We start from the raw sequence: 12,938 nt of genomic DNA, 5'->3' as shown, positions 1-12,938 counted from the left end.
TTGGAAGGGAGTGCAAGGGTGGGGGGGGGGCACAGGGAGCAAAGCACAGCAAACAAACYCAGCATAAGTAGCCCTCCAAACTTTAAATCTCATTTCCAATGACCGCATGTATTCTTTTTAAACAAACATTATCATTATGTCACCCTGTAGATACAGCCCAAACTTAACAATATAAAAATAGTTCGTGCTTACTGTATTCACTAAATCTGCTGTCTGTATATACTTTAAGTCAGATCTGCTTATTTTACTGACTTTATTATTCATAACAATGAAAACAGCTATGGCAAAGCTAAGTTGGAGCCTACTTTGGTTAAAATAGGATCAACTACATAAACTTCATTTTTGTGGTTTCCAGAGGTTTATATCCAAACTGCCACTTCATAATCTATATTATGTTCAGGTGTGTCAAGGTCAGGCCTTTGGTATATAAATAACATGTGCACAGCCTACTTTTCACACGTGGAATCTAAATCATTCCCACCTTGCTTTACCTATAAAACCTACTGTGGAAATCATTGAACCAAACTGATCATAAAACCTCACAATTCCACTATTAGGCAAATAACAATTTTTGAGAACTCCATTTAGCCTTTTTTATTCTAATGTCAGAGCTAGATGTTTAGTCGTCATACAGAAAATGTTTCCTAAATTGCAAAAGTTACGTGAAGAAGGACCCCTTCTACCCTCCCCTTCGTCCATTTTTTCCACTAGCCAAAATCTCCACTCTATCCCTCCTAGAACTAAGGATTTGTCCATTCAGTCACCTTTTTCCCACAGTTTCCATTGTCTGAGACTGGATGCTACAGCAGCGAAACTTCTAATCAAGGGGTCTGTTCCTGCAGTTAATTTTCTACCAGGGTCACCATATATACCCACATTTTACCTTCTTTCCTTTCTGTGTGATTATTTTACAGTGACTATTTGAGCTGGTGAAGATTAGAGGCCTGAAAACGTAAGTTCCATCATTTACGGCAAAAGCGTGACACAGATAGCTACAATTTAAACTTTTCTACAATGTTCATTCAACTGTAATCACAAGATGTGAAATAAAATCTCTAAATTAAAGATGATAGACTATCGGAGTCTGTAGGGCACCTTCTGAGTAGAGATTCTACTGTTCAGACTCCTCTGTGATGATTTGTTATGAAGTGAACTGCTGTCTAATATAACAAGGCTAAAACTGCCAAAATAATGGAAAAAATGATCTTCCACATAAGATATTCTACCTAGGTGCCAGTGGTCAAAGGGTCCAGTTCTTTATGCACCTCATTTGTAAGAGACAACAGAGAAGATACCTTAAGGTAAAATGTGTTATCAAATATTTCAGGAAAAATAAAGTTCCCTTTTTTTATAACCTCTAGGTAGACTATAAAAAGTGAATCAGAGATTACAGACAAGGTGCAACACACGCAAAGGCAAATGAATCGGTAGAAACCATTAATATTCATGAATGGTTTAAGTTCTCCATGGCCATAATCGATATTCAATGACGTTAATGAGATCTTTCCATTGATTTCAAAAAACATTTGGTTGAGCCCCCGAGACAACAATTTCACATTTTCTGCAAGCACTCCGCATGATAGCACATACTTTGATAAGTTGCTAGCCTCCCATCCAGAATTTCAGCAATGAACAAAAGATGTTATCTTATTTCAAACTGGTCTTGCAAAATGGGTAATATAATATTATAAAACTCTATCATGGAGCATTTAATATCTTTAATTGAAGAGCAGTCAAGGCCACAGTAGTTACTTGGGATGTTAACACCAATATGAGATCCATAAATAAGACAATCATTATTTGTTTAACAAGGAAAAGCAAAAAAAAAAGCTTTAATGTTTTATCCTCCCAGAAGGTTGAGTTTTTATTTTAACTTCAGGCCTCTAAAAAGTAGTGCTTCATACTGTGTTCAGACTCTTATGTTTTCTAACACATCTAAGCCCATCCAATAGATTTAATCACTGATAACTAGAGTTATAAGTTCAAACTGGCTTTGACCTTGGGCAGTATGACATTATCCAAAAACCATTAATGGTCTGAAACTAAAGGAAAAGCTCATTAATAAAAGCAAAACTGTACAAACGTACAAAGGTAAAAAAAAAAAAAAAGAAAGGAAAAAAAGGAAGTTTTATTAAAAGTATTGATCATGACCTAGGGCACTACAGACATTGATCTTCCCACATCTCTACAGGAAAAAAAAAAAAGTTAAGCCAACATATTATTGATCTCTTATGAAACCTGCTGAACAAGTCATACATTTAATTCCTTACAATGAAAAAAATAATCACATCAAATTAGAGTAAGGAGAAAATATATTTCTTAAAAATTATTGGTAGTTGAATGTATGATAAAAAACTTACCATCTGATTATTGTCATAAAATATCCACCCTATTAGTATGATTTGAACTCAAGTGTTGGGAGGTGAGAAGCCTATGCACTGTAACACTTTAAATCATGTGTTTCAGGTTTTAGTTTATTAAACTGTATGTTTTTAAGGAGAAATGGGTTGCATCCAATACTTAATATTGCAGCAACACAGCATATGTGCATAAAAAGGGATAACATTGAATTTGAAACTTAAAGCATTCATTTAGTGAAAAGTTTATAGCATAGTTATTTTACATGAAATACGATACTGTAGTTCAGATCTTTTTCAGTTTGTTTAAAAAGTCAGAAAAATACATTTAGACTAAAAGAACATTGTAGTTTCAAAAGCAGTGGCTGAAAAACTAGGAGTCACTAGAATTTTATCTTTGGTGTATGTGGAGAGAGGTAGGTGTCATTTTCAGAAAATAAGGGATAACCTTGACAAAGTTACATCAATTATATGTATGTRCAAAAAGCAAAAATTAAAGTTGCAAGGCTGTCATTAGTTCCAGTACTTCCTAAGTACAGAATGACTGATTTTGCAATCTCACCATTCTTTTAGTGTAGTTCCACGATAAAACTGTTAGTTTTTAGAATATAAGATGTCAAAGAGATCGTTTCCCTTCTGATAATGTATTCATGGCTCTGTCCCCTTACTCTTCGCTCTCTGCTTTGCAGACATAATTCTACAGTATTACCAGCTCATTCTGGATCAACTTTCTTTCCGACTTTAGAAATACAGTCTTTGTAGCTAGATTGATGTTCAAAATAAAACATGTCTCAGTTTGAGGCTCCATAACAATTTAAACTGCTATAGTTTGCAAATGCTATCGTCTCATCCTTGCCCCCTTCTACCCCTCTTCTACCATGCATTCAGTGCTCGCATGCTGGCACTAGTACTAATTTGGACCCTACAATAAGTGGGTTCATAAAGCCCAATACCCTACCAAAATAGATTTCTGCCAGTCAGTGCAGACTGCTGAACTGGTTCACCATGGGGGCCAAGAAGTGCTGGCAGTGTGATGGAAAAATTGGGGATGGAAACGTGTATCTTGGGATGAGTCAGTGATTTCTAACAATTTAAAACTGTCATGGAACCAAGTCACAGTCCCTCATGCTCTGAGCACCTACAAACTGAATAAGGTGAAGCCTCATTCTCCCCATGATTACCCCAGAACAGAAGGGCCTGCCTTGATAAATACAAGGCTTAATTACCATAAGTCTTTCTTCTCAGGAGTCCTGGCAGGTAGTTCTGTTGCTTCTTGGTTAGAGCAAACAAAATTAAATTGTGCTGATGTCATTTTTTCTACATGAACCATCTCAAAACTCAGCAGGCCACCAGTAAATAGTTATGATTTCTAAAGTATTAAAGCCATGTGTACAGGGGACATGAGAAATTTATGACAAATTAATTCTATGTGGAGGCTCTCATTGAGGAATAATTCTCACTATAGGGAAGACTTATTTCTCAAAAGAGGATTAAGCTACAGTGTACTAAGGCCACTTTTTCCTGAACAAGAGTATCCATTTGGGATTTGAAGGCACCTAAATCAGCATCTTACTGTAAGGTGATTCAGCTTTGCTCTCCAGAGTCTTGATGAAGACAGGCCTCAAATGGTTCAAGATATGGCCTTATTCAAATCTCCTGCCTAAGTGCAGCCTTGACATTAACTGTACCTACCTGTTACAGACAGCACCTTCAGGCTATACATGATGTTTCTGAGAGGAGTTCTTCAGTGTACTGTGTGCCATCTTCTTGTGATACAGTTAGGCTCATTGGGATAGCAAAATCAAAAGCTGTGTGAAGAATTACATAAGATTCTCACACTACTGAGTGCTTAGGCTATAAAATTCTCTGTCAATCAGTGTAAAAGAGGTGCACATGGGAAAAACAATTCTAGCTTTAAATACACAGTGGTGGACTCTGAACTACCTATTACCACACCATAAAGAGAGAGAATTTGAAGTTACAACAGACAATTCTAGGAAAATGTCGATCAATCATCAATGGCAGCCAAAAAAAGCAAACAAATTGTTAGGAATTATTAGGCCAGGAATAAAGAACACAGAAGAGAGTGAAATTAAACTACTTCATAAACTTCTGAGGCACTCACACCTTGAACGCTACATGCAGTTCTAGCCCCCCATTTCACATAGATTATAGCAGAACTAAAAAAAGGTGTAGTGAAGGGTGGCAAGGATGTCAGAATTATGGAACAAACAAAGAACAACTGAACAGAATAGGAAGAGAGCCTGGAAAAAAGACTACTGAAGGAGAGATAAGTGAGGGCTCTACAGAATCACAAGCAACAAAACGTTGCATATGGAATGAGTATTGACCGACTGTTGCAGTATGAGAAGCAGGAGATCCCTAATAACATTCTTAAGTGGCTGACTCCAAACAAATACAGGGAGGTACTTCTTCACACAACACTGAGTCTGTGGAACTCATTATTACAAGACGTTATGGATGGAAAAATCCAGTTTTGGACTATTCAGCACAAAGACAACATCTCTAGTTGAGCAATTCCCAAGCTAGAGATTGCTGGAAGCTAGGAGAGTGTAACATGGAGGTATCACTATAAATTTGTTCTGTTTTCATCCTCTTTTACAAACATCCACTACTGCACACTGCTGGAGATAGGTTAGACAGACCTTTGGTCTGCCTCAGTCCTCCTTCCACTCTTCCATTCTATACTGAATCGCCACAGCATATGATTCCTACTACACAAGTTATAGAGTTCAGCATTAACAGTTATGCTTCTAAGAAGTCTTTTTATAATTATGATACAAAAACTGACCTCTTAAATCTAAATTAAATTGGGAAAGAAATATAGAAATTCCTCTGTGTAACAGGAAATACTGCCTAGTCCTAAGGGTTGGGGTAAAGTCATCCTACTTCCACTCTGCAGATTCTCTGTGTTCAGCATGAATCTATGGAGGAGAATTCGGTTCTCTGCAGCAAATGTAAAAGTGGCATTTGTGAGAGTCCATATTTATTGCCTTTCAACAAATGCTTACGCATTTTTCACAGCTTAAAGGCGTACTTTTTTCCTGAATGTTAAAATGCAAATTCAGGCATTCATTCATTTATATATATTTATATACATATATATATATGCATGTATGTATGTATATACATTCTTGAGATACAATTTTTGATACTCTTTTAAGTTTAGCTAAGATACTGGTATCCAGGAACTTAAGTTTTAATAATGTGTTTCAGCTGTCTAGTAAAATGTTCAGACTACTTCTCCCACCCAGCATGAAATCGTGAACAGTCTCAGTTACAAAAAGTTATTACTAGCTTTGTTATTCATTAATCCCTATCAACAAACTTTCATTATTAATTTAGGTTTTCYGGTTTCCTAAATGACAAATATTTTATAATAGCTAAAATAAAAATAATTCTACTGGGCTTTCTGGCTCATTTTTTATATATTYTAATCTCTTTATAATTGACCATTACCTGACTGAAATTTCCCTTTTTTTCTAAATCAAAAGAATGTTTTCCCAGAAAATTTTCATGTTGTTCCATTAGACACTAAGTTTTTAAACTTGTTTTTACATTTGTGGATATGACAGGATAGGGAAGAGTGAAAGTGTGTAATCCTGTGAAAAAAGAACACATTGTAATGTAACCTAAACTACTATTTCCTCAGGTCCAAGACACCACTTTTGTTTGTGTAAACACATAGGAAGGCTGCCTAATAAAAGAATTAGTCAAGATTTTCCTGACTGGAGGTCTGAGCATGTAAGCTACCAGAACTAAGGAAAACAGTAACACTTCTCTTGCTTCTTAGAGAACACAAAATACTTAGTAACTTGTAGAAAGAGGAGCTACAAACAGGCCCACCATAAAATGTCACCAATGTCAATAGTAATAAATACTGCTATGTTTTATAGGTAAGCTTACAAGGTAACGTGCTGGTTTATGACTGCAGTACAACCTGACAAAGAAAACCTACTGACCTCTATTTAGAGTATGCTTCAACATCAATCCTTTTGATTCCCAGCAAAAGGATACAGCGTCATATCATTCTGATTTAAGAATGGCTCTTAAGATCTCTAGCTTCCAAAATTTTGAGAAGCCTTCTAAAACAACCAGTTTAAAAACTCTCCTTCTAAAATATTTAAGGTCTAACACATTTACAAAGTAAAAGAATTTCTGTCATTCATAAAAAACATGCTATCCATACCTTTGTTATTATTTTCACTTAGATCATGGTTTGGTCCTACCCAAACACACACATAAACTTATAATTTATGAACACATGTGCATATATTGCCTTAAGAATGGTTGTGCCCTGTTACACCAACCTCCGTTTAGCTCAGTATCCTGTTTCAGAAAACAGGTAGAGACCAATGCCTACTACCACTCCAACAATAAAATCTAGGTAGGCTGGTAGGCCCTAAAATTTCAAAATGTTGAAAGTTTTATTGCCACATATTAATTTGGCTACATTGTACATCCTGTTTAATTTATTAAACAGATTAAGTAACAAGGAATACTAACAAGAAGAAAGTCGCAAAACTACTTCAGTATTTACTATGTGGTAGGTGCACTAAGAAATTTTTAAGTGGGATCTTTCTCGTTCTACCACATTCATTGGCACTGCTAATACATTTCCTGAAATATTTTCAATGTATCCCACAAACTGAAGAAGATATAAGTGGTATCATTAACTCAGTAAGCCCTAACTAAGGTGGTCTCAATGTCTGAATCCATAAGAAATTCATTCTTTATTGCCATATTCTAACAAATGAGCTTATTACAAATGTGCCCTTAACAGAGGTGGTCTTGCAAACATTGGGAAAAAAAGAATGGAAAATTCTATGTTCATGCCCGAACATGCCAAATTTCATCATTCATAACTTGAAAAGTCCTGAAGTGATTTTCTTTAAATTTGGATTGTTTTTCTTTCCTCTATTAAAACCATAAAACAAGCCAAGTTTAAAGTTTGTAGCTTCAGCTGTTTTTGAATTATGCAAATATTTCAATATAAAAGTATGTTTTTCCATTGCTGAACTGATTTTCCTCAGACTTTCCAAAGATTTCCCTTTGGGCCAAGACCAGTCATAAAGTCTATCTGACTAAAAGTAATTTGTTTAAAAATGTTATGAGTAACTCTGTAAAAGGGATAGATTTCACAGCATTTGATTCTGACAAATGTTATAGTACACATGTAGATATGACATATATGGTGTTGCCAGCGCTTGTGATTTTTGGTGCATTTCTTAAGCAACTCAGCTGCTGAAATAAGATTGCATGAGTTCATTAAAAAAAAAAAAAGAACAAAAAACCCCCAAACCCACAACCCACAGTAGGTATTTTTTGTGTTTACAGAAGAACGTGTTGAAACATGAAACAAATGTATCCTACCAGCTCGGGAACCCACTGCCAAATACAGAATCTCATATCTGGGAAGAGGAACATGATCATGAAACATGGTTGTGGTAGTGGCACAAGAGTACTGATAGCCGAATAGCTCCCAGCATGGCCAAAGAGCGTTCATACAGGGAGTTAACTCACCACTGTTCCTCAAATAAATTCTTCCGCGTAAGCAAGTCCATAGACCCTATCTTCAGGTAATAGTAACTTTCCCAAACCATAATCATCTGTACTGGAAGTTTTCATCACAAGTGACTCTATCAGGACACTTTTTTTTTACAGAGAGTTTTATCAAAAGTAATTCAGTCATTTTGTGAACTGATGTTACAGAAAAATACAATGTTTTTGTCAATAGTAATTCTTACGGTCACTGAGAAGCTCCACTGCCTTCTTCAGTAAAAGATAAAACTGAGCATCAGAGAAAAATGCACCCAGGCAATGTGAACAGGAAAACTTCAGACAATGATAATTTGCACATGCTCCATAGAGTCTTATTAGAAGCTGACAGCTAATTTACTCAACATTTCATCTGCCACAGCTCCTGTGTGCCAATCCTAAAGAGTCCTTTCCTTCCCTATAAAACATGCTGAGCACGCTCAGCTCGAATTTGAGCTTGCCTTTCCTTGCAATTATTCCTACTGACAAAGAACAGGAAGGAAAGGGAGAGGAAAGGGGCCTTGGGGCTGGAGCGTTGTGATGGAGGAGATACGAACAGACAGTAGAGAGACCCAATACGCTTCATGATAAACTGATAGAAATTTTTCCTCTGAAAACACAAATAATTCAAACAGACTAAGGACTTGGACTGGCAAACAGGAATGGGATGGCCAATACAATTATTGCTCCTCGCTATTTTCATGATCTGCTTCAGTGGCATGGACCTCTAAGTCGCTTGTTGATCAGCGTCTGAGTGGCTGCAATTCACAGTCCGGTTGAGGTGAGCCATCAGTGCTTTTGGTGGGCATTAAAACAATACCAGGTAAACTGCAGCACCTCAGGAGTTGATTAAATGTCTTAGCAGTAGGGCTGGAACAGATGGCTGGAGGCAGTAGCCTTTTCAGCTATCTCAATCTAAGCTCTCTCACTCATCTATCAGAGCTATAGTCTAAACTTTTTGGTCAATCTCTCCCTTTCTGGAAATTATCTGGGCCTTTCTGCCCTACCCTCCGTTCCTCAAATCCCTTCTACTCTCCAAACGTTGAAGAATCAACAGCTGGCTCCACAGTCCTCTCTACTGTAATGATTTGCAGTATTTGGCCTTCTCTCCATGCATCCCACAAGAGTAAAGAAGTTCCACATCTAATTTCCAGCCCATACAACTCTGTGCCCTTTCATGGATGAGGTAGCAACCTACAACAACCCCCTTTATCCAGCTTGTCTCCTGCCCTTCCAGCCAGAGCTGTATCAAAGTGCATCCCCTCATCACTTCCATTCCCTAATCCCCTACTCAACCTACACACAACTCATGGAAGAGGTGCACTCCTCCTCTCATAACCCAGGCCTCCCAGGCCGCCTTGTCCCAGACAGCGAGGGCAAGCTTCGTTCAGCAGTGGAAGGGGAGCTGTGTTGGGGATGCTGTTACAGCCACAGCAGTGTCTGTCCCACCTTGCCATGCACGGGCAGGGGGAAAGGAAACAAGGGACAGCTGGCCATCTGACTGTCTCCTCCCAAAACACAGTCCAGTCCAAGGCTTTCACTTCCACTCCTGCAGCCCACAGTAAATGCTAGACTTCACATTGCTGCTGGACAGCAGAGAACTTTCCATTGGGAAAATGGAGAAGGGAAGGAGAAAAGAACGTAGAGAAAACACAAAGGCCAAAATCATCTTCTTGGAGTCTTCCGCTCTCACATGCTTAAGCTCTAGTTCCATCCTACACTCTTAGAGAGGACATAAATTGAGACCACTGGAATATACGATCTGCCCAATAGTTGATGAAGGATGGTTAATGGCAACAGTAGAAGAAAAGAAAGAAATAGTAGTGTCATTTGCATGGATACTGACCTCCTGATGTTTAGTCACTACTGACAGAAATGTCTTTCAACTAATAAACATCCTGGAACCATGGCCTTATTATTATTATTATTATTAACCTGGACAAAATATAAAGCAGAGTTTTCTACAAGCATGTCCAAATCCATAGCTGACTTACTACTTTGCAAATCTGGTTTCATCTAGGCACAAACTCCTTGAGAATATATTATCTCCTCAGAAAGCTAGTATAATCAACTATACACAGCCTGCTTTTTCAAAAAGTTAGTTGTTTTCTGTGCATTAGAAAAAGGAAACAGATTTTATACTGGTAACTACCCCTAAAGGCAGCAATTCTTCCAAAGATCATTTAGAAACATTTTACACTTTCCACTGCAGGTTTTAAAGCACAACCAGCCCTATGTTCAAATAAGTGTGTTAGCAGTGCTCTATGCCATTCTGTGATATCATCATATGCTAAATTAAGGGACACATTTTCCTTCTTTCATTATTATTTTAATATGAGGAGGTGGGAAAAAGATGATCCACACTGAAGGAAAGAAAAAGGGGGAAAACAATAACAAATTGGTATCTCTTTTGAGTACTGGCCCACAGGCCAAGCATTTTTATGTTCTTAATCATTATTAAATGACTTAACACGACACACAGAGCCTGGCGAATGATTGCATCCTGACATGAGAACGAATTACAAATGAAATGAAAGATCAAGCTGTATTAGAGGACTGCCTCTGGGAAATGAAAATCTTTAATTCTCTTTTATTATTGACATTTATTTGGCTGCCATGAATAACAACACAGCAAAGAGATTCAGCTATGCTTGTGCACTGAATAGCTTATCCCACAGCTCAAAACTGCCTTAACATTTATCATGTTTGCTTTTGTAGCTGACACCATTGCATACGCTCTCTATCCATCTTGCATTTATCATGCATATAAAGTGCATTCTCTAATTTAAGTTCATTTCATAGCGAACAAACTGCTAAGATTAGCAAGTGTCAGTCCTCAAATAAGCTCCCAGTTGTAAAAATATCAAAGAAGGAATTAATGGATTTGTTAACAACTCCAGTTTGTAGAATAAAATAAGTACACAGTGAAAATTAAATAAGAGTACAGGAGGGTTACATATAAGATTTAGGTTTACTACCATTATTACTAGCTCATGTATAAAAACATTTTTATACTGCTATTTTTCAGCCAACTGTACAATACTCAAGYGGAGTGCCTCCATATGGGCCATTCACATAATGCAGTAACTTTCTGGAAGCAATCCTGTCATCGTTATTCAGTGAGATACACATACACAACTCTCAGTGATTGCTTTCTTTTCCTCTAAACCAGTTTGTAGCTAACAAAATATGGGAAGAAGCAAACTATTGGAGAAATCATTCAAACTGCTGCTAAGAATGATCTATAAAGCAGTGATATACCTACTTAGTGCCTAGCCCTGCAGCCACAGTCTGAAGCAAATTCTGATTTTGAGGCAAATATCATATGAGTAGGCACTGGTCCCTCAGGTGCAAAGCTTCCTCAACTTTACTTGATTTGCAAAGGAGGAATTCAACCTTGGGTAATAACTTACCTTGTGCAGGAATGAATGACTAAAATGGCTTGCCACAGCACATGTTTTTAATAGCTTTATTTAGTCTAGAAGCATAGGTGGACAAAATTAAAGAGACTGTCAAAAGGTAGGCAGTCATGTTTATAATGGTTAAATCTGTGTGTCATACATCATCAATTTAGACAGCACAAACTACTTGTATCCCTGCTAGAACACCTTTTTCCCACATATTCCTTTGGGAATAGAAGAGCAGACGGCTGAGAAAAGCTAGAAGTGAGATTTTCTGCTCAAAGCAAAAAAAGCCTGGAAATTCACTTAGTACTGGATTTCACTTCCTCCTTTTCACAAATGTTTAAATGTACTATACCGTTGCCCAGCTGTTCTCAGCAGGCATAGTGTGTTCTTGTTTGCAGCAAAGATGGCTACACAGATAAAATCTCAAGTCATAAAAATCTGAGTAAAACCAACTGGATCAATATTTTTGATCTATGTTATAAAAAAAGAACTTAAGATGTCTAGAACTAAATTCTCAGACATTCCTGTGAAATATTAACTTCTCAAATTCAGAATCTTAAAAGTTAAAAGCAGAACAGAGATGAAAAACACTGACTAACATCAGAAGGCAAATGCTCTGACTACCATTTAACAGTTATAATTTGTAAAACCACAACTTGTAATTAACTTATTTACTGTGAGTGACAACAGAGATTTGAAAAATATACCTGTAGCCATTATAGTGTCATCTTTCCCCTGGGTAAAGACTACAATTCTTTGCCTTTTAGGGTTCACCTTTGGCAGGGCTTGTGTCTTCCGGGCTATCTCTTTAATGTCGTCAGTCTATTAATAGAGAGAAAGAAAATCCTTGTAACCAGCATTCTGGAGCAGCGAAAGATTAGAAGTTTATTAGCAGATCAAAGATTTATCTTCTTATGGCTAGGTGTAAAACAGAATTTACTGTCAGTAGAGGAAGATGTCTTAAAGGTTTATGTAGCACTATGAGGCCACTGTTTTTAATCTTGAAAATGATTGTTCAGCTATTCTGATTGCTGCAAAACTGCAAGCCTTAACAAAGGAATTACAGAGCATTTCCTAATTAGCAATTAGTGGGTTTCTTTGCTGCTAACTGGATTCTAACCTTACCTATCATAAAATTAAAAATAAAATTAGTAAGATAGACTTTAGATAAACTCTGAGCCTGATTTTCATCCAAGTTAGGCGGGTTTTATAGCAGTATAACCCCCTCTAATTTCAGCGGAATTAGAAATACTGTTTCTCTAACTTCCTTATAGCAGTGGATCTCAACAAGGAAGCTCACCGTATGCTGCTGAATGGCAGCACCTGAGAAGGAGGTGTGGCGCCCAAATGAAGATGCTCTTTGCTTGCCAGTTCTCTGCTTGCACAATGGAGATGAAGGGAAGGAAGGGGTGAAAGCTATATCTAGTGGGACCATTTTTCTGAAGTAAGGCTAAGCTGCAAAAATTTCAGGAATCTTTGTTTTAAAGGGACTTTTTCTGTACTCCATGGTGTATGTAGATAGGAACAGAGAAACTGGCATACTTAATCAAACCTCTCATTCATCCAGTGTCTTTGACAGCAGCCAGTGTGAGATATTTTGTTTAGATGCAAGAGA

The 12,938-nt window shown here is 37.2% G+C and overlaps 1 protein-coding gene across 7 annotated transcripts in view; it reads right to left on the bottom strand.

The window, feature by feature from the left end:
* ADK (adenosine kinase) overlaps positions 1 to 12,938 on the bottom strand; it is a 301,193-nt gene that overhangs the window by 31,059 nt on the left and 257,196 nt on the right. For 6 of the 7 annotated variants that reach the window (XM_026055767.1, XM_026055766.1, XM_026055762.1 and 3 more), the window contains one exon: positions 12,031 to 12,145. In XM_026055767.1, coding sequence (XP_025911552.1) covers positions 12,031 to 12,145 — 115 coding nt within the window. Of the gene's footprint in view, positions 1 to 4,049; positions 4,166 to 12,030; positions 12,146 to 12,938 lie in introns of all 7 variants that reach the window. The other variant, XM_026055768.1, reaches the window with a different exon arrangement.

This window comes from Apteryx rowi, unplaced genomic scaffold (assembly GCF_003343035.1).
Source record: "Apteryx rowi isolate R43461 unplaced genomic scaffold, aptRow1 scaffold_126, whole genome shotgun sequence".
In the NCBI taxonomy this organism is placed as follows: Eukaryota; Metazoa; Chordata; class Aves; order Apterygiformes; family Apterygidae; genus Apteryx; species Apteryx rowi.
Note: the sequence above shows the minus strand (reverse complement) of the source record. Positions and strands in the feature narration are given on the sequence as shown.